This window comes from Saccopteryx leptura, chromosome 4, assembly GCF_036850995.1.
Source record: "Saccopteryx leptura isolate mSacLep1 chromosome 4, mSacLep1_pri_phased_curated, whole genome shotgun sequence".
Lineage (NCBI taxonomy): Eukaryota > Metazoa > Chordata > Mammalia > Chiroptera > Emballonuridae > Saccopteryx > Saccopteryx leptura.
Genome location: NC_089506.1, coordinates 102,797,796 through 102,820,145, shown reverse-complemented (window position 1 = coordinate 102,820,145; position 22,350 = coordinate 102,797,796). Strand labels below are relative to the sequence as shown.

The 22,350-nt window shown below is 42.9% G+C and overlaps 1 protein-coding gene across 1 annotated transcript in view; it reads right to left on the bottom strand.

Annotated features, from left to right (window-relative positions):
* GTF2F2 (general transcription factor IIF subunit 2) overlaps positions 1–21,806 on the bottom strand; it is a 173,870-nt gene extending 152,064 nt beyond the window's left edge. Inside the window, exons 1-2 of the mRNA XM_066380867.1 lie at positions 21,572–21,806; positions 3,429–3,502 (exon numbers count right to left, since the gene is read on the bottom strand). Coding sequence (XP_066236964.1) covers positions 3,429–3,502; positions 21,572–21,637 — 140 coding nt within the window. The 5' untranslated portion in view covers positions 21,638–21,806. The remainder of the gene's footprint in view (positions 1–3,428; positions 3,503–21,571) is intronic.
* Positions 21,807–22,350: the final 544 nt, after the last annotated feature.

The following is a 22,350-nucleotide window of genomic DNA, read 5'->3' as shown; positions in this document are numbered from 1 at the left end:
AGAATCTTAAACAGATTTTACTGTAGGAATTCTCAGAGTTTTTTATATATATTTTAGTGAGAGAAAGAGACAGACAGGAAGGAAGAGAGATGAGAAGCATCAACTCATAGGCGTGGGCACTTTAGTTATTCATTGATTGCTTCTCTTATGTGCCTTGCCTAGGCAGTCTGGCCAAGCCAGTGACTTTGCTCAAGCCAGCAACCTTGGACTTTAAGCCAGCAGCCTTTGGGCTCAAGCCAGCCACCATGGATCGTGTCGATGATCCCACACTCAAGCCAGGGACCCTACACTCAATCTGGATGAGCCTGAGCTCAAGTCGGATAAGCCCACATTCAAGGCAGCAACCTCGGGGTTTTGAACCTGGGGCCTCAGCATCCCAGGTCCACACTCTATCTACTGCACCATCACTGGTCAGGTTCAGAGTTTTTAATATATTAAAATGCAATGTTAATCTTATTTCTGTTGAAGAATTATCTAGAATAGAGATGAAAAAATTTTAAGATTTCAAATAAAAATATGAATTTTCAGCTTCAAAGATTTGAAAGGTTGGCCATAATGCACCTCAAATTTAGCATGTCAACAATCCCCTCAACAGACACAGAAAGACAGCCACTGAATTCACTACTGTCCCTTCCTTATCAGTTCTGAACCTGGCTTCCTGATGCATTTAATTACCCATATGAAAGAGACACTGACAAAGCAAAGGCAAAGACACAGAAGGTACCAGCACAAAGTTTATTGAATGAATTGAAGCTAACGCAAAAACCCACCTAAAAAGTACAGGTAGCTCATGCCTGACCAAATGGTGGCGCAGCAGACAGAGCACTGACGTGGGATGCAGAGGACTCAGGTTCAAAACCTCAAAATCACCAGCTTCAGCAGGAGGTCACTGGCTTGAGCATGGGATCATGGACATGACCCCATGGTCGCTGGCTTGAGCCCAAAGGTTGCTGGCTGGAGCCTCCCAGTCAAGGCACGTATGAGAAAGCAATCAATGAACAATGAAAATGGGGCAACTACAAGTTGATGCTTCTCATCTGTCTCCCTTTATCTCTGTCAGTCTCTGTCTCTCTCTTGCTTAAAAAAAAAAAAAGTACAGGTAGCTCAGTTGGTTAGAGTGTCACCCCAAAACCAACATTGTGCATTCAATCCCCAGTCAGGGCACATACAAGAATCAACTGATGCATGCATAAATAAGTGGAACAACAAATCTTTCTCTCAAATCAATAAATAAAGATAATTTAAAAAAATTTATTTTATTTTTTTGTATTTTTCTTAAGTTGGAAACGGGGAGGCAGTCAGACAGACTCCCGCATGCGCCCGACCGGGATTCACCTGGCATGCCCACCAGGGGGCGATGCTCTGCCCATCTGGGGCGTTGCTCCATTGCAACCAGAGCCATTCTAGCGCCCGAGGCAGAGGCCATAGAGCCACACACCAGCGCCTGGGCCAACTTTGCTCCAATGGAGCCCTGGCTGCGAGAGGGGAAGAGAGACAGAGAGGAAGGAGAGGGGGAGGGGTGGAGAAGCAGATGGGCGCTTCTCCTGTGTGCCCTGGCTGGGAATCGAATCTGGGACTCCTGCACGCCAGGCCGATGCTCTACCACTGAGCCAACCGGCCAGGGCCAAATTTTTTTTTAAGTAATGAAAGCTTGAACCAGGTAATGGTAGATTGCAAGGAAGAGTGTGTGGCAGGGTATTTAAATGGTCAGAACTGATAGAAGAGGAAACAACTGGAAGTCGGTAGCAAAGAAAAAGGGTGAGTTAAAGATTGTACTGACATTTCTAGGCAAGGTAACTAGAAAATCACCCAGATGCATTCAAGAAACACTTGAGTCCTGGGAGGACAACTTCACTGTCACACATAAAAATAAAATTATAATGTCAATTTACCTGAAATGATATGACATTGATGAGTTAATTTTTTCATTTATTTATTTGTTTGTTTATTTATTTTGTATTTTTCTGAAGTGAGAAGCAGGGAGATAGACAGACAGACTCCTGCATGCGCCAAACCAGGATCCACCGGCATACCCACTAAGGGGTGATGTTCTGCCCATTGGCGGCTTTGCTCCATTGCAACCAGAGCCATTCTAGTGCCTGAGGTGGAGATCATGGAGCCATCCTCAGCGCCTGGGCCAACTTTGCTCCAATTGAGCTTTGGCTTCAGGAGGGGAAGAAAGAGATAGAAAGGAGAGGGGGAGGGGTGGAGAAGCAGATGGGCACTTCTCTTGTTTGTCCTGGCCGGGAATCAAACCCAGGACTTCCACATGCCAGGCCTACGCTCTACCACTGAGCCAGCCGGCCAGGGCTTCTTTTTTAATTTTTTTTAAAAATGTTTCCATTGATTTGAGAGAGAGAAACATTGATGCTGTCCCAGTTATTCATGCATTCACTGGCTGATTTATGTATTGCCCTGACCAGGGATTGAACCTACAACCTTGACAAATTGGGAGAACACTAACCAACTGGCTACCAAGCCAGGGCTGAGGTAGGTTGTTTTGAAGCAAAACGCTTGGTAAGAAAAAGGATAATGGTGACAGACAAGAGCTATTTCAGTGGAATAGCAGCATGGAAATCTGGTTGGAGTTGGATTAAGAACGAATGGACAAAAAGAATGGAACACAAGGCCTCTGGCTGAAACTAGCTGAGTTTTGGAGGATCCCTTTCTAAGAAGGCCATTTCCTCCACCAGGAAACTACGCTGTTACAGTCTTTCCTTAGGTGTTCCCCGCCCCCTTCCAACAGTGGCACAGTGGCAAAGTCCTTCTTCTACTGAAGCTCTTAATTTGATATAGCATACAGCCAGTTATGACAACCCAAGCACGTCTCCTCACATGATGTGAGGGGGGGATGAGGGAACCATATACTGCCAATAAGTTTTACCAATACATTTGACTATATTTACACCTGTCAGTAGAGGAGCAGTGTGAGTGTGAGAGTGTGTACATGTGTGCACACAACTCCCTACAACCATCCCTTGACTACTTTTGACATGCTCATTACTTCTCATTTTCCAGGTAAATTATTTGAAAAAGACTAATTCAATTTAGGCTGACTAGGTGGGGGTGCAGTGTATAGAGTTTTGGACTGGGACGCGGAGGACCCAGGTTCGAGATCCCGAGGTTGCCAGCTTGAGCGCAGGCTCATCTGGTTTGAGCAAAGCTCACCAGCTGGCTTGAGCATGGGGTCACTCGCTCTGCGGTAGCCCCCCAATCAAGGCACATATGAAAAAGCAATTAATGAACAATTAAGGTGCCGCAACAAAGAATTGATGCTTCTCATCTTTCTCCCTTCTTGTCTGTCTGTTCCTATCTGTCCCTCTCTGTCTCTGTCACATACACACAAAAAAGACTAATTCAATTTAAAAGAACTTACTACATTTTTTAAAACAGCTATTTAAAATGTCAAAAATGTACAAATAACGTACTTGGCAATCCGCAGTTTCCCGACTTCACCCCTCCCGGGGGCCTTCGCCCATTGCTGCGACAGGTACTTAGGAACCTAAAACAAGGTAAAATATTAGTAAGACTATGTTTCGGATACAAACAGATCTTTCTAAACATAAAATAATATAGTGCTTCTATTTTACTGTCTGCCTATAATAAATAATCATTAATATCAAGCTCTCATTATATGTTTTGCACTATAAGGATACTAAGATATGTAAGAAATGATTTTAGCTCTCAAAGAGCTTGAAGTCAATCAAGTTGGTGACAAAAAACACATGCCAAATAACTTAACAATAATGAAGTATTAGCTTATGTTCCCAAATAAGTCCAATAAAAGTTCAGAGATGAGAAAGGATATCAGAAACACTTCTCATAGGAGCATAATATGCTGACATATTGTATAGGACACCACTGAGTTTAAGATGATTTCAAAAGTTAAGTTTTATTAAGTTTAAGACTGTTACTTTGACCAATATGAAGGATCTGCTGAAATAAAAGAAATTATTAAAGATAATAGCTAACATTTATATGACTTACTACTTTCCTGACACTGTTATAAGCACTTTCCATACATGTATGCATGTAATCCTCACATCTCTGTGAGGTACATACCACTGATTTACGCTCATTTTACAGATGATGGATATGAGGCAACCAGGTACTATATCATTTAGCCGAAGTTATATAGTTAGCAAATAATGGAACCAGGATTCACACCCAGGCAATCTGGTTCCAGCATCTATGTAACCAATACACTGTATTGTATCTGTAACTAGATATATGCAAACAGAGGGTTTTAATTCTCAAAATGGTTAAGAAAGTACAGTGTGTCCGTAAAGTCATGGTGCACTTTTGACCAGTCACAGGAAAGGAAAACACTCCCCATTTCTGTAGGATGATGTGGCAGCATGTGTGCATGTGCAGATGATGACGTAACACCAGGTATACAGCAGAGCAGCCCACGGCCATGCCAGTTGAGATGTGGATGGTACAGAGGAAAGTTCAGTGTGTTCTGTGGCTCGCTAAATTTGAATCCATGACCAAAGTGCAATGTGAATATCGGCACGTTTATAACGAAGTGCCACCACAGGAATAACATTACTCGGTGAGATAAGCAGTTGAAGGAAACCGGCAGTTTGGTGGAGAAACCCCGTTCTGGTAGGCCATCAGTCAGTGACAAGTCTGTAGAGGTTATAAGGGATAGCTATCTAAGGAGCCCTAAAAAATCTGTGCATGAGCCCACATCGAACTGCACTGAATAGGTATGAAACTGGGAGAGTTTTCCTTTTATTTGGTGCAGATTTCACATTTCTATCGTCTTTTGTTGGTTTCCTGTGACCAGTCAAAAGTGCACCATGACTTTACGGACACACTGTATATGTGAAATCCCTACTGTATACTTTAAGTCATTTCTTCTAGGGAGTAGTTTCAACTCTGGAATCATCACATACCTTTACAGTTAACCTATCAGGATGAGTGAGATATTCTATATAAAGCATGAAGTGTAATAATGCCTTACACAAAGCAAGTACTCAATGAGTGTCAGGTCTTGTTATTACTTCCCACAATAACCCTGGAATGATAACATGAACATGAATGTATAAATGAGTCAGAGAGAGCTTCCAAAGCTAGAAAAAAAATCTATTTAGCAAGATTTCATTTGCAAAAAGAACTATTTGACTATCAGTCACACAAACTGCAGTGTTTTGGATACAGTAAAAAAAATTCAGGGATAAAAGGGTCAAAAGGAGACCCTCATTTGTTTAATTATGTGTGCAAATTTTATAATAAAATTCATTGAACAACTAACCATGTGTTAGACAATATGCTAAAAGTTTGGAAAAGAGGAAGGGGGACAATAAATTTAAAAAAAAAAATGTTGTAAAAAAAAAAAAGGAGGAAGGGGGAAGGGAGCCAACAGTGTCAGGTACCATCCCCAAATCATCATTATCCCTTTAATCACCCCCACAAAATCTGCTATCATTCTCCTCATTCTCTAGGTAAGAAAACTGAGGCTCAAAGGGTTGAAATAACAGCTAGTGTCAGACACAAAACTTGACCCACATTGGTCCTCGTGTCCTCTTTCCTACAGCACTAAAGAAGAGTATGTAAAAAGGTCTAAGGGAAAGAGGGTCTTGAAGATTCCACATCTTAACAAAAATTTAACTACACACCCCACTTACTCATACAAGCTTAGAGGTCTAGGCAAATTCCTTACTGTAACTGTATTTGGTCTCCTTTAATTGTTGGTGAGAAGAAAACCCACTAAAAGAGAGATTTTAGTGACCAGGTAACTGAAAACTCCAGAGGTAGCTTTAAGGTGGCAAAATATGTCACCAGGACTCTTTCACCATCTCTTAGCCCTTCTCTCTCCAACGTTGACTCACTTCTTAGACGGCCTCTCCCCTTGTGTAGCAAGATGGCTGAAGTAGCTCTTGAAGAGGACGATTCCTCCTTCTCAAAAGTCCCCAAGCAAAAATGATTGCTTCTCATGGCTCCGAGTAGGTAGATCATGTGTCCTTCCTTGAGCCTATCACTGAACCCAGAGGGGAGAGCCTTCCACTGGACACTCCCTTTGGAGAGCTGTAGTCAACACCATTACAATCACACAGACTAAAAAGGGAAACAGTGGTTTCCCCAAAGTAAAATCAGGGTGTTGTTATAGCATCAGAGTAAGTGGATACTAGTTGGTCAAAGAAGCAGAGGTCCACAACACTACCTATCAGAGCTAAATACAGGATCGAAAATTGATCTGCACAAATACTGTTATAACATCAAATAAAACCTTAAGTCCTTGAACGATGAAAATTATTACCTTATGGCCCAATCTTGAAATATTGCCTAATGTCAGCTTTAGCTTCTGGCTTTGTCTTTGAATTTTAACTCCAGGGAAGCTTCATGTCAACTATGTATTATAAAGATTAACAACCGCCGGTCCACAGGCCAGAGACGGTGACAGTCTGCCAGAAATTCCATGCCAGTCCATGGACTGGCAGTTGAAAACCACTGCTCTAAAGCAAGGAGAAAACTACGTTTTGCAGATAACACCCTACTCAACCAATCAATCACAAACTATAATCCCTAATAAAGTTCTCTTTTCTTCATCCTATTCCAAGTTACTGGGTCAAATAAGCTCCATATTTAGGCATACCATAAGACTTCCTCATTAACAGTATCCCTTCTACAATCTGTATTTCAAGTAACCATTCTGACCACTATTTCCTAGCCTCCTGGCTTTCCTCAGTACTTCAACTTCAACAATTCTTCCATCGCTTCAAATCACTGACTCTAATGTCTTTACATTGCCCTCATCCGTTTATGTCTTCACTTCTCTCTTTAAAGAATGTACATTTCACAGTCCATCATAATAATTCCATTGCTCCTATTTCCATCATACTGGCCTGGCCAAACCTTTATTTACTTACTTACTGATTGATTGATTTTAGAGAGAGAGGAAGGGAAAGAGAGAAACACTGATTTGTTGTACTACTTATGCATTCACTGGTTGATTCTTGTATGTGCTCTGACCAGGAATCGAACCCGTAACACCTTGACACATCAGGATGACACTCTAATCCACTGAGTTACCTGGCCAAGGATGGAGGCCAAACCTTAATATTGATTAAAGCCAGTCTATACTACTACTTATTTTATTAATTCATCTATTATTTATTATTATTGATCACATTCCTCCTCCTCTTCCACACATGAGTAGCTGAAGAAAAACTCACACTCACGCTAAATGGTCTCACCTGAAATATATGGCTACTAAAATCAAGTAAGCCCCTTTAAGATGTCTGTCAATCTAACTATTTACTTAATCAATTCACTCTCCCACTGCAGATGAGTCACATGTTCTCTTCACTACTCAAACCTATAAAACATCTTTCTTCCTCCTACTTCTGTGCTGATAAATGATTTCATTTCCACTGAAGAAAGATAGCAATCAAAAGAGAACCTCTAATACCACTTTTACTCTGCTTTACCCTCTTAAAACAATAGATAACATATGGCTAATCCCTCCAGTTGTACATGAATTTCTCTTCCTGTAGTCTGAACATCTTTCTTTTAATTCTACCCTTCCTCTCCTCCATCCCCTTCTCTACTTACTCATTCCCCCATCAGAAAAATGATGATAATAATAACAGGTAACACTCAAGTGCTTACTTAATAAGGCAGGGAGACTCTAAGATGCCCCCCACATCCCCTCCTCCTGATATTCACACCAGTGCATAACCTTTCTTTGAGCAAGAATGGGATCTATGATTTGCTTCTTTATATTCAATATAAAATCGTCAGATGTGATTTCTGTGATTAGGTGTCTTCAGTCTTGCTTCTCATTGATTTCTAAGTTTGCATGCTTTGATGACGTAAGTTTCCATGACAGAAAGGCCCATGTGGCAAGAAACTCAGGGTAGTCCGGGGGTCCCCAAACTTTTTACACAGGGGGCCAGTTTACTGTCCCTCAGACCGTTGGAGGGCTGGACTATAAAAAAAACTATGAACAAATCCCCATGCACACTGCACATATCTTATTTTAAAGTAAAAAAACAAAACGGGAACAAATACAATATTTAAAATAAATAACAAGTAAATTTAAATCAACAAACTGACCAGTATTTCAATGGGAACTATGGTCCTGCTTTTGGCTAATGAGATGGTCAATGTCCAGATCCATATTTGTCACTGCTAGCCCTAACAAGTGATAGGACGCGCTTCCGGAGCCGTGACGCATACGTCCCACGTCACCGGAAGTAGTACTGTACGTGAGCGACACCGTACTTTACTCCTCTCACTGACTACCAATGAAAGAGGTGCCCCTTCTGGAAGTGTGGCGGGCCGGATAAATGATCTCAGGGGGCCGCATGTGGCTCGCGGGCCATAGTTTGGGGACCCCTGGGGTAGTCTCTAGCCAACAAGCAGCTAACAATGTAGGCCCTCAGTCCAACAACCCCAGAGGAACTGAATTCTGCCGACCACAGAGGCTTGGAAACAATTCTTCCTCAGTCACCACTTCAGAGGAGAATCCCGCCTTGGCTGACACCTACTGCAGCATGTGAGAGACTGTGAAGCAGAAGACCCAACTAAGCCATGCTAGGACTCCTGATGTACAAAAACAATGAAATAATGTGTTTTTTTAAAGTACAAGTCTGTGCTTTCAGTCCTCAGCCTCTCCTCTTCTCTAGCCACACAAAATTTTATGGAGTCTTATCCCTTCTTGTGGTTTCGAATACTATTGCTCTCCCCCCAAGCCCCAACTTATATATCCAACTGCCTACTCAAATTCTCCATCTGAATATTCAGTTGACATTTAAAACTCAAAATATCCACACCAGAACTCCTATTTCTCCGTCATAAACCTGTTCCTCCTATAACTTTCCATATCTCAGTAAAAATGTCAACTCCATTCTTCCCGGCACTCAGTCTGAAACCTTGGAGTTACCCTGTCTAACCCCCCCCCCCACCTTTTCACATCCAGTAAGTAACACACACATCTTATCAGTACATCTTTAAATTATATCCAGACTCCAGCCCCTTCTCACCAATTCTAGGGTTACCATCCTAGTCCAAGCCACCACCATCTCTTGTATAATTATTGTAATAGCCTCCTGATTTCCTTGCTTCTACTCTTGTCCATGTCCAGTTTATTCTCAACACAACAGCCACAGTAACCATCTTAGAACATACTTTAGATGACAGTGTTCTGCTCAAAGCCTTCCAATTTATTTAACATCTACATAGTACTAATTATGTGCCAGGCACTTTCCTAAGCACTTTACAAATACTACTTCACTTAATCCTCGTAACAACTCTATTATTATCCCGTTTGCAGATGAAATAACTAAGGCACCAAAAAGTTATTATTTGCCCAAGGTCTCATAATTACTAGTCGTGAAAACAGCATTCTAACCTAAGTAGTCTAGTTCCATAATCACCATGCCATGCTGCCTCTCTATGGCTACTAGTTTCCCACGTCACTCAAGAGTACAATCCTGTAATGTCTTAGATGATTCAGCCTCCTGCTATGCCATGGCCTCATCTCCTACTACTCTCTCACTCCCTTTATTCTAACCATCCAGATTCGTGAACATTCCCAGCACAGTTGCTGTTAATTCCGTCTGGAATACTCTTTCCCATTTATCTGCGGGGCATGCCACATAATTTCCATTAGCTCCACCTTATCAGTGAGGCCCTTCTTACCCTATTTAAAAGAGCATACTTCTATACCTTCTACCTTAATTTATTTTTTCTTTAGAGCACTTATCACCTGCTATACATGTATGTTTGTTGTCCACTAGAATGTAATCTGCATGAAGCAGATGTTTTGTCTGTTTTGTTTACTGCTGTATCCCTAGCATCTAGAACAGCCTGGCACATAATGGGAGCAGAACTGTTATTGTAATGACGGGATATTGTTGAAGAAACAGTTAATGTTAACATAATGACAATGATAGTATTATTGGATATACCTAGGATAAAAAAATTAATTTTAATAAACCCCATTGCATTCTCAGACGGAAACTTATTTCAGTGCTCTACCTTAAAATAAGGGGGCCAAAGTGGCATATTTTTAATCCTGCTCCTGTCCTCTCCTTGTTGGCTGCTTGAAATACTGTTAAGATAAAGAGAAGACAAGAATGTCTCAGAGGCTTGGAACTCTAAGATGACACCATACTTCTTCATTTTTTTAATACATTAACCAGGTCAGAAGACTGTGTGATCAAACTGCTGGACACTACAATGTAGGCCATCAAACAAGAAAATAGTTCTAAGTGAAGTAACTATATATCACATAATGAAACAAATGATCAAATTCAGTACAATAAATTGTACCTAATACAAGCAACTACCAACTGAAAAAAAAAGATTATGTCCCAGAAGTTAATAAAAACAAGTTTGGGGCTCTGGGCAGTGGTTCAGTGGATAGAGCATCAGCCCAGCATATGGATATCCTGGGTTCAATTCCTGGTCAGGGCACACAAGAAAAGCAACCATTTCGTTCTCCCCTTCCTCCCCTCTCTCTCCCCTTTCTGCCCCTGGAAGCCAGTGGCTCGACTGGTTTGAGCCTGGCCCTGGGTGCTGATGATAGCTCAGTTGGTCTGAGCTCATCAGCCTCAGGCACTAAAATAGCTCCATACTTGAGCATTGGCTCCAGACGGGGTTGCTGGGTGGATCCCGGCTGGGGCGCATGAGGGAGTCTGTCTCTATTTCCTCTTCTCTCACTTAAAACAAATAAACAAACAAACAAAACAAAAACAAGTTTGGAACTCATATTACATTGTCATTATTATTATAACAAAATTGTAGGTTGCTAGGTAAACACACCAGCTTATTTTAATTCAAAAGGTTGCCAAAATTCTACACCTTAGCAAAAAAAAATAAGATGAGGATAGTATGTCAATCATACACAACACTCTATACCAAGAGCTTATGAAAATGGGCTTCTCAGAAGTCTCAGCCCATTAAGTCGGAAAAAAGGAGTGAGGAGGGGAAGACAGAATAATGGTATACAGCTGTAGGGATAACAGCTGTGTTAGCCTCACTAGCTTGCACTTTGCACAATTAGTGCATGAGCACATGACAGGGCTGTGTGTGTGTGTGTGTGTGTGTGTGTGTGTGTGGCCTATATAACGCTACAGGTACAGTCGTCCCTCGCCATATCATGGTTCACTTTTCACGGTCTCACTATGTAGTGGATTTTAAAATTGTATATATCTAATTTTGTATTGCGGATTTTGCGGTATATAGGTATTTTTATATATTTATTATCTTAATTATTTTGTGACAAAATAAGCATTTTCTAATCTAGAAAAAGGAAAATATAAAAAATATTAATTAAACATATTAAAAGAATATTAAATCATCATCTTCATCATTCAAGTTGTAGTACATACTTGCCCTAGGCGTGAATCGCTTATCTGACACCGTGAACTGGTTTGCCTGTTTGTTTGCTCGCTGGCCTCTGTGAGAATACAACAAACAGGAATGGCCCAACACTTTTCCGCTCCGCAGTTCCTCTACTGTCTGCCCAAAACCAATGTGACCCTGCCTGAGCCTGACCACCAACATTACAACAGTATATGTTTCTAAGGCTCCAAAATACTTTTTTTAGACAGTTGATATTTTAAATTAAAACATTTATTTTTTAATAAAATTGTATTTATTTAAGGTGTACAACGCGATAATACACGTAGTGAAATGATTACTACAGTCAAGCTAATTATCATATCACCTCATATAATTACCTTTTTTCGTGATGAGAATATCTGAAATGTACTCTTAGTAAATTTCCCCCAAACACTTGTAATGCTGATGGCCAAGGCCAGGCAGGTCCACATCGGATTTGGGGCAGACAGTAAAGAAACTGCGGAGCCAGAAAGCTTTGGGCCATTCCATTTAATAGTCTCACAACGGCAGACAAGCACACAGACAGAGAAAACCGCCTCTCAGGCAAACAAACCACAAAATGGCTGGGTAGGCAATCCACACATCCGCAATCCCCAATCTCTACCGAGCACAAGCACCCATAGCCTTATATAGGCTATACACGCATGTAGCCACGCACTCCCGTACCAATCAGGCAAAGTGCTTGCAGCTGGTGACCCCCTGAGCAAGCCTAACACAGCTGCCCCACATTCCACCCCTTTAGGGTTGCTCACTTCACAATCTACATGACAGGAAACAGACTACAGCAACAGCAAAAGTTACACAATAATTATAATACAATGGTACTTTGAGATATGAGCAGACCAACATACGAATTTTTTTAAGATACAAGCTACAACTCTGTCTGTATTTTTGTTCGAGATCTGAGCACAATTCCGAGATGTGAGTAGTGATTCAGGAAGCTGCCGCTAGTTGGCACACTGGCGCAGGGGCCGGTATCAGCAGCACAATACCAGCATCTCATTCTTTCTCACATGTTACCCGCAGAATCAAGTCGAATCCCATGCACTGTACTCATTTTTGCATCATTTTTGCATTTTTTACTAACTTTTCTTGTGTGCTATCATGGGGCCAAAGAAAGTGAGTGTAAAGGACAGTGGTGAGAAGAAGAAGAGAATGATGTCGATAGAAATAAAGCAAGAAATAATAGAAAAACTTAAGTGTGGTGTACAAGTGATTGAACTGGCAAGGCTGTACGGCCACAATACATCTACAATTTGTACCATCCTTAAACAAAAGGATGCCATCAAAAGCACAAATCCAGTGAAAGGAATTACAATTCTGTCCCAATTAAGGACAAATATCCATGAAGAAATGGAGAAGCTTCTGCTGATGTGGGTGAAAGAGAAACAGCTGCCAGGAGATACAGTGATGGAGACTGTAATATGCAAAAAAGGCACGTAGTATTAAGGCGACTTGAAGAAGAAAGAACCGTCAACCTCAAAAGAGGCAGCAGAAGATATGTTTAAGGCAAGTCACAGCTGGTTTGAAAATTTCAAGAAGAGATCTGGCATCCACTCGGTGGTGAGGCATGGTGAAGCTGCGAGTGCTGACGTTAAGGCAGCTGAGGAGTACAGTCACACGTTTTGCTGCGCTTATCACAAAGGAAGGCTACATCCCCCAACAAGTATTCAACCGTGACGAAACAGGATTGTTTTGGAAAAAAATGCCCTGGAGGACTTTCATCACCATAGAGGAGAAGAAGCTGCCAGCCCATAAACCCATTAAGGATTGTCTGACGCTTGCACTGTGTGCAAATGCTAGCAGTGACTGTAAAGTAAAGCCACTGCTAGTGTATCATTCTGAAAATCCTCGAGCCTTTAAGACTCACAAGATTCTTAAAGAAAAACTGCAGGTTATGTTGAGCGCCAAAGCTAGGTTATGGGTGATGAGGCAGTTTTTTATTGAATGGGTAAATCTCATCTTTGGTCCTACAGTGAAGAAGTATCTTCAAGAAAATAAACTCCCAATGAAAGCACTACTAAACCTTGAAAATGCTCCAGCCCACCCACCTGGCCTTGAAGATGACATTCTCAATGAGTTCAAATTCGTGAAAAGTCCTCTACCTCCCAAACCCAACATGACTTCAATCTTGCAACCTATGGATCAGCAGGTCATTTCCAACTTTAAAAAGCTTTACACAAAGCACTTGTTCCACCGCTGCTTTGAGGTGGCTGAGAATACAAATCTAACCCTTGAAGAGTTTTGGAAAGATCACTACACCATCGTGATATGTTTACGCATTATTGACTTGGCATGGCAAGAGGTTACAAGAAGAACCTTGAACTCGGCATGGAAAAAGTTATGGCCTGATGTTGTTGCAGACAGGGACTTTGAAGGATTTGGACTAGAGACCGAGACTGAGGTAGAAACATTGGAGGAGATTGTGTCCCTCGGAAAGTCGGTGGGTCTGGAGGTGGATGAGGGTGATGTAAACGAGCTCATCGAGGAACATGAGGAGGAACTCTCAACTGAGGAGTTAAAGGAGCTACAGATGATGCAACATAGGGAGCTTCTGCAAGAGATTAGTAGTGAGGAGGATGTAGAGTTGGAGGAAGTGATTTCTACAAGTGAAACTAAAGACATGCTGGCAATGTAGGAGAAGCTTTCAAGTTTCATTGAAAAGAAACACCCAGAAAAAAGTTTCAACTGGTTGTGCTTCAGCACTTTTTAATGACACTTGTTTGTCACATTTCCATAACATTTTAAAAGGCAGGCAAAAGCAAACCTCTTTGGATAGATTTTTATTCAAAAGTCCTGCAAGTGAAAGTGCCGGAAGAGCAGCCAAAAAGACAAAAACAGGTGATTAAATGAAAAATACCTAATGTTAAGATTAGGTTAAGTTTAAAATTAAGAAAGTGCATTATTTTACAATTAAGTTTTTGTGGTTTCATTTTAAGTAAAGAAATCGCAGTTTTAGTTTTGTTTAAAGTAAAGAAAATGCTGTTTTAGTTTACATTTGGTGTTAGGAAAGTGCAGTTTTAGTTTCCGTGTCTACAGTGCCTGCATCCCTTCCTCCCTCCCTCCTCCTCCTCCATTCACCTCCATTAGCCGCACTCCTCCGTCTCCAAGGTAAGAATACAGTACTAAATAACACTTTTTTATTTCATATATTTTGTTATGCATTGGTAAAATATACATGTGTGTTTCTTAATTACAAACATGTCTTTTTTCAAAATTTAGGCTAGTTTGGGGATGTTTCCACAGGGCTGGAATGGATTAAATCTATTTCAGTTATTTTAAATAGGAGAAATTTGTTTGATATACAAGTTGACTGACTTACAAGCTCGGTTACAGAACCAATTAAACTTGTATCTCAAGGTACCACTATAGTTACAAAAGTGCTCTTCACAATGTCTCCCTGAGAACTCTGCCCAGGGAGTTAACTGGAGGCCAACCTCCAGCTCCCCCCACCCCATGGTGGCCAACAAGGCACCCATCTTAGGTGGGGGGCCTGTACTGTCCACCGTGTAGGAGGGCCTCCAACGGAGCTGGGCGTCCCCAAAGAGGTCTCTCATTCAAAATCCGGGGTACTGTCCACAGCGGTGTGTCCATCCAGTAAGGGAGCTAGTGCTCCCCTCTGGTCACAATCCAAGAGTCAGTCCATGTGTTATGCTGGTGGCTGAGCTCAGGCAGGTCCACATTGGGTTTGGGCAAACAGTAGAAAAACTGCAGTCAGAAAAGCATTGGGTTATTCCGTTTAATAAAGTCTCACAATGACGGACAAGCACACAGGCAGGGGAAACTGTCTCTCAGGCAAACAAACAGCAAAACGGCCCCTCACAGTGGCGGCAGGCAATCCACGCATAGCAATCCCCCATCTCTCTCGAGGGCAAATACCCATAGCCTTATGTAAGCTATGCACACATGCCTCTGCCACGTGCTCACACACTAATCAGGCAAAATGCTTGCAGCTGGTATACCAGCGAGCAAGCCTAACACAGCTGTCCCACACCACAACAGACAACCCACCTATCTGTGCAGATCACCAAGGTAAGAGTCCATTACAGGCAACTGGCCACACAGTTATTTATTAACGGACCTCAGCACCTTTCCACAGTGTGCTGTCCATTGCCAAAAGCCCCATCCAAACCCCTCAGCCAGCTCACAGGGCCTGGCGGTGTCAAACATATCCAAGGCCTGTGTCGCCTTAACACAGGGCCTGTGTAAAAAAAAAAAAAAGCACCGGCCCTGGCCGGTTGGTTCAGTGGTAGAGCGTCGGCCTGGCGTGCAGAAGTCCCGGGTTCGATTCCCGGCCAGGGCACACAGGAGAAGCGCCCATCTGCTTCTCCACCCCTCCCCCTCCCCTTCCTCTCTCTCTTCCCCTCCCACAGCCGAGGCTCCATTGGAGCAAAGATGGCCCGGGCGCTGGGGATGGCTCCTTGGCCTCTGCCCCAGGCACTAGAGTGGCTCTGGTGGCAACAGAGCAATGCCCCGGAGGGGCAGAGCGTCGCCCCCTGGTGGGTGTGTCGGGTGGATCCCCGGTCAGGCACATGTGGGAGTCTGTCTGACTGTCTCTCCCCATTTCCAGCTTCAGAAAAATACAAAAAAAAAAAAAAAAAAAGCACCTATTGCCTTCTAATGCCAACACCTGCTGCACATTAGAAGGGGACCAGTGGACTGCCAATTTGACATGGGGCCTCTGGCCCCTGCATGTCCCTGTCGGACAGGTCCTTCCCCCTCCCCCTATTCAAACTGGCATGATGGGTCTTATGGATCCTGTAACCTGAATGCTAGCCATTTTCCTGGCAGATGCCTGGGCCACCCACTTCCCCTGCTTTTTCAGTGGCTGGAACCTTTGTTCTGACTCAGGCTGCCACCAAAGCTCCAACAAGACTATTTATTAGGCTTCCCATCTAATTTCTCCCTATCTGCCCCGGCTGCAATCACATCTACCCACATTATGTGTTCAGGTAACATTTACAGGCCCATTTGTCCTGTTATTAAGGGGCAGCATGGGCAGCAGTCCTCACAGCCTTTTGGTCCATCTCTATTCCAGAGAGCATGATGCCATCCAGCCCTATGTCCTGCAACCACACCAAGCAGGCTGCCAGCGGCTTGGTGGGTTTCTGCCTGAATTGCATCTCCAACTCCATCAGCTCTGCCTGGGTGTGGGCGGGCCACAGAGTGCTCCACTGTCTGTGGAGGAGGCTATGGTTGCCCCTGAAGGATTCTTGGCTGCTGGGTTTTTACCTTATGGGTAACCACCTGCTGGACTCTGAGTCTGCAGATGGCAGTTTCAGCCCAAACCCCCTCCTCAGAAGAGGAGGAGTTGGAAACACTGCTCCTGCTGACTCAGAGCCACTCCGCAGGCACGATGCTCCTTCTGCTGCTCCTTCTTTTGCAACTGTTTCAACTCCTGCAGCTGCCAGCTCTCAGCCTGAAGCTGAGACTCAAGCTCCTGAACCTGCAGCTTGTTTCTCCAACAGCTGTCACATTCAGCTTCCAGGAGAAACTGTAATTCCTTCTCCAGAGACAGTTCCAGTTCCAGGCACTGTTGGTGCTCAGCCTGCGTCTCACACTGCAGCTCTCAAACCCGGTTGGTATCTCCAGTGCTCGTTCCAGTTCACACTGTTGCTGGTTCTCATCTGTAGCCTGACCTGCAGTTCTCGTATCTGCAGCTCTTTCTCCAGTGACCACTCCAGCTTATGCTGAAGTTTGTGCTCGGTCTGCAGCTCATCCTGAAGCTTTTGACCTCAGGCAGCCTCTCACACAGAGCTCTTTGTTTCTTCTTGCAGGGCTGTAAAAAACACCCAGCCCACAGCCCCCAAAAGGACACCCACAGGGTATTATATGCTGGAGAAAAACGACCACTCCTCTACTTCACCCTTCAAGGGTGGCTCTATACTGATTTGATCCGAATCCTGCCCACTATGCCAGATGTAATGCTGGTGGTTGAGGCTGGACAGGTTCTCATTGAATTTGGGCAGACGGTTGAGGATCTGAGTAGCCAGAAAATGTAGGGCCATTACCCATTTATTGGAGGCTTGCAAAGATAGGAGAGCGAATAAAAAAGGAAAAGAGCTACTAAACAAAGGAAAACGTGCTTTTTGCTAGGAAGAGTAAGGGAGCAGGAAAACTGCACTTTGCAGTGGTGGGAGAGCAATCTGGGAGAAGAGCCCCGGAGGGAATTGACCCACAGCCTTACACAGACCACACAAACATGGCGCTGCCACGTGCTCACACAAATCAGGCAAAGTGCTTACAGCCAGAAAACCAGCGAGTAAGCCTAACAAAGCTGTTTTCCCCACACCTACCAAAACTTGTTTGGATCATTATTCTTTGTATATTTAAGATATTCAAAACCCTACAATGACATTTTATTAGGCCAGAAGAGTATAGGTACCAGACCTTCTGGTATACAGTCTTCTACTACATTTACCTTTTCCTGAATAACTCAACTCTAGTTCTGACCAGCCTGCTGGCAAGTTTTTTCTAACTAATCAACTCTATAGGCTCTTTTTAACTGTTACCTTCCCCATGAAGTCTTCCCTGTTCCAGCCAAACAATTTTTCCCCTGTTAAAACTCTTGGACAGCTGTTTTGTACATCTCTTACTATATTTCCTGTTTGTAAGGCAAGGCAGATTCCCAATGAATTCAGGCAGACAGTAGAGAGACTGCAGAGCCAGAAAGTGGTGGGCCATTCCCATTTAACAGATTCTTGCAAAGGCAGATGAGCAAATAGGCAGGGCCAACGAACAGCAAAAACGGCCTCTGGCAGTGGCAGGCAAGCAATCTGCAATCAGCTATCAGCAATCCACCCTGATCAAAGAACCCCTTAGCCTTACATAGGCTGTAAACCTGTGCCTCTGCCAGGTGCTCCCGCCCTAATCATGCAAAGTGCAAGGGAGCAAGCCTAACACAGCTGTTTTCTCTACACTGTTCTATACCTGTCTAGTGATGGAATTAATAAAATATGTACAGATGGCCCATAAACTTTGATACTCTAAGAAGAAACTCATCTATATTGCAAAAAAAAATGATCCTGAAAGATCAGAATTCAAGGTATCATTTATAATGAGGAAATATTACTGTATAGAACATAGATTTTCAACCTTTTTCATCTCATGGCACACATAAACTAATTACTAAACCTGTGGCAAACTAAAAAATATATTTTTTGCTGATCTGACAAGAAAACAGGTAAATTTTTGATTGGTTTACAAAAAATAATAAAATAATAAAAATAATTATCTACACTTTTGGTACCAAGAATTAACCTTATTATGCGATATGACCAATACAATGCAACTCTATTATATTACCTACATATTTATGGTTCAAGACAGAGCATTCACACTGGAAGGCATTCACACTGTTGTATTAGCTGTTGTTTGTTTTTTTAATTTGACAATCTAAAGAAAAAGAGGTCAGTGCTCATGTCTAAATAGTCAGGTATGCATGTTTTAAAAATCCTTGTGGCACACTGGTTGAAAATTGCTGGTATAGAGAAAAGACTTGCAATTGGTATGTGGTTCTATTCACAAATTCTGATTGGGTAAGAATAAAGATACACATTCTAAGGAAATGTTACACTTTAATATCACATAAAGAAAGCTAAAAATGAAATTCACCATTACAATTTGATTCACTCACATACTTTATTCCTATAATACCGAGATGAAAATCCAAGTGTGCTCAAGTTATGGGCATGAAAATCACACCGGATGTTAACACCAGCACAAATAAAACAAGTACAAACTATATGAAAGGTGTGCAAATCAAACCCCATTGCCTACTGGGACTCCTTTACAGTAGAAATAAAAGTTGTCAAATAAAAGGGGAACAGATGAATTTTAGAGAGAAAAAAAGTGTTTGCTAGCAACTTGTCCCTTCACAGATAAGCTTGTCAGAGGACAAGAACTGGCAACAAAGTCCTTTCACACCGTGGAAAAATTTGCAAACCTCTTCTTTTCTTTGATACATAAGATTAGGAAAAATACTATATGCCAAGTTGATAGGAGAAACAATGATAGTGTGAACAATAAATACTGAACATTACAACTGTTCTTTGTAAAAGAACAAATCATTGGCTTGAGTTCTTTTTAAAGAGATTAAACGGCCCTGGCTGGTTGGCTCAGTGGTAGAGCGTCGGCCTAGCGTGCGGAGGACCGGGGTTCGATTCCCGGCCAGGGCACATAGGAGAAGCGCCCATTTGCTTCTCCACCCCTCCACCGCGCTTTCCTCTCTGTCTCTCTCTTCCCCTCCCGCAGCCGAGGCTCCACTGGAGCAAAGATGGCCCGGGCGCTGGGGATGGCTCTGTGGCCTCTGCCTCAGGCGCTAGAGTGGCTCTGGTCGCAACATGGCGAAGCCCGGAGGGGCAGAGCATCGCCCCCTGGTGGGCAGAGCGTCGCCCCATGGTGGGCGTGCCGGGTGGATCCCGGTCGGGCGCATGCGGGAGTCTGTCTGACTGTCTCTCCGTTTCCAGCTTCAGAAAAATGAAAAAAAAAAAAAAAAAAAGAGAGATTAAACGTATTCAAACAGCTATGAGATCACACACTTTTAACTTCATTTTCAGATTCATTACATTCTTTCACATTCTCATTTACTCAATCACCATTCCTGATAACTTACTTAGAAAGTTTCCCTAACTCCTCAGACTTCATTGTCACATAGTTATGATCCTGTAATAACTCTCTAGTTTTGTTTCTGCTTATCTTTCCCTCAAGCTTAATTTTTTTTTTCTGAATCATTTGCATCCGTGCCATACTCAAAACCCTCCAAAAGGTTCATTTCCTACAGACTAAAGATACTCCCATTTCACAATGTGAGTATATGGTTCCAACCTCTTTTTACACAGACCCTCTGCTCTAGGCACAATAATCTTCTCTTTGTTTTCCAGGATGCACCATGTTAATGTGCACTTCGGCGTTGCACTTCTGTTCCACTCTCCATGGTATACTATGCTATGCTTCTGTCCATTCACCCAAATCCTGTAATGTAAACATTTACTGAGCATTCATTTACTGTGCTCCAATCACAAATGCATCACCACCATTTAAAAAACTCTTTCAACCTGCAAGGGAGATCTCCTCCTTACTGTTTCTCCTCCATTTAGCATGCAGGAAAGAGAAATACTCATTTACCCTATATTTTTAAGTCATACTGATATAGCTGTGATAAGTCAAATGAGTGCCAGAGACTAAGGCCAGAGTTGAAGAGCAAAGCATCATTCATTCCCTCAACATCTACCTGTTGAGCAATTACCACGTACAAAATGAAATTCTGGGTGTGACAGGTAACAATCCTATGCTCATGGAATGTGACTGTATGTGCGCTCACAAGTGCAAGCACTGGGGAGAAGGAAGTAACCAAAACTGAATACATGAACATAGTCACTTCTGACTGCAAAAAGTGCTTTTAAAAGTAGTATGACACAGGTTTGACACGCCAGCGAATGATCACAAGGAAGCAATTTCAGAGTTGGACCGGAAGGGCCTGTCAGATTTACTTAATAACCCAGCCATGTGCCAAAAGTTTTTAAAAATTTAACACCATTGTACCTGAGGTTAAAAGACTCATAACCACATTTAGACCATATATATATATCTTATGAAACTCTCGAAAGAAACAACACTCACTAATATGGGGGGGGGGAGCACAAAACTGTGTTCATTACGGGCTAATCAAGATTGCTGTCTTAAAAAAAACTTTTTTTGACGGTCTGTTTCTGGAGATCCCGTCGTGCTCTGAAAGAACACCTCAATCCAATGACCTCTTCTTCGCTGAGTTCCTGACAACTCCATTAGGGGCTATCAACCCAAAGGAACACTACCGGGCTTCGCAGAGATCAGTTCTACTTTCTCGCCGAAAAAAAACTGTACAAGAAGCACTCTCAACTTTCTTCACAGGCTCATGACTAAAAGCAGTTTCACCAAGAGAAGTTACAGAAAGTCTTCAGTCTGGGGTAAAAAGATATCGAATCGGGATATCAAAACAGGGCCCCTCAAAAACCAGGTCGTGGGGAATGGAAATCCATTCCCGGCAGGTTCAGACTCTGGTTGAAAAGCACTATGGTTCCCTAAACTGATGTCTCGTCTGCAAACGAGCAGAACAATAAGCCACGCCTCTCAAGATCTGTGAAGATGACCGTAGAGAACTTGAAAAAGGGGCGCGAAGTGGGGCGATCCCAAGTAACTTGAACTACTCCTACGAAGAGGAGCACAACATTACCTTGACCAGCCACACTCCGGTGTTCTGTTTGGCGCCGGTCAGGTCAAGTTCCCCACGCTCGGCCATGGCTCTGTCGCCGGTGCAGGCGTGCAACCCGCAGCAGCGATTCGGGGAACTGGGGGTTGTGCGGTGAGTGTCCGCAGCAAAAAGCAAGCCGCGGAGAGGGACCGATGTTATAGTGTCGGCATCCACTTGCCAGGAAGCTGGGAACTCCGGGAAAAGGGAACACGCCGCCGGCAGCGGGAATTGCGCTTGCGCGCTACCAGCATTACTACGGCTCGCTGGTGCAGACAAACTTCCTGTATCTGCAACTTTTTTTGAGTGGGCGTGGTCACTGGGGCTGGCTGTGTCTGAGAGTTTAAATTTAAAACATACGTGGATGGGTCAAAACGTCAGCAATACATTGAAAGACGAGGTGAACAGAACTGAAAAAAAAAGTGTCAAAACAGAAAAATAGGGTTCAAAGAGACAAAGGCTCTCAGTGTTTGTCCAATCCATTCTAAGGGGAGACAGTTTTTGGAGGACAGTGTTGTAGTAATAAACAGAGTAAGTGAATTGAGCACAATGGGCACTGGCATCAGACTGAGTAGCACTGGGTATACTGAAAACATACTGTTTCTAGACCTGAAAGAAAAAGCAGCGTCTCAACTGAGAGGCTACCCTAAGCACCTTTGATTAAGCAAGCAGAGCACACCCCTTGAGACTACCAAACCCTGAGTCCATGTAATTAGGTAGTTAACAGTAGACGTGTAAGGGACAAACCTGATTGTTAAATTCCT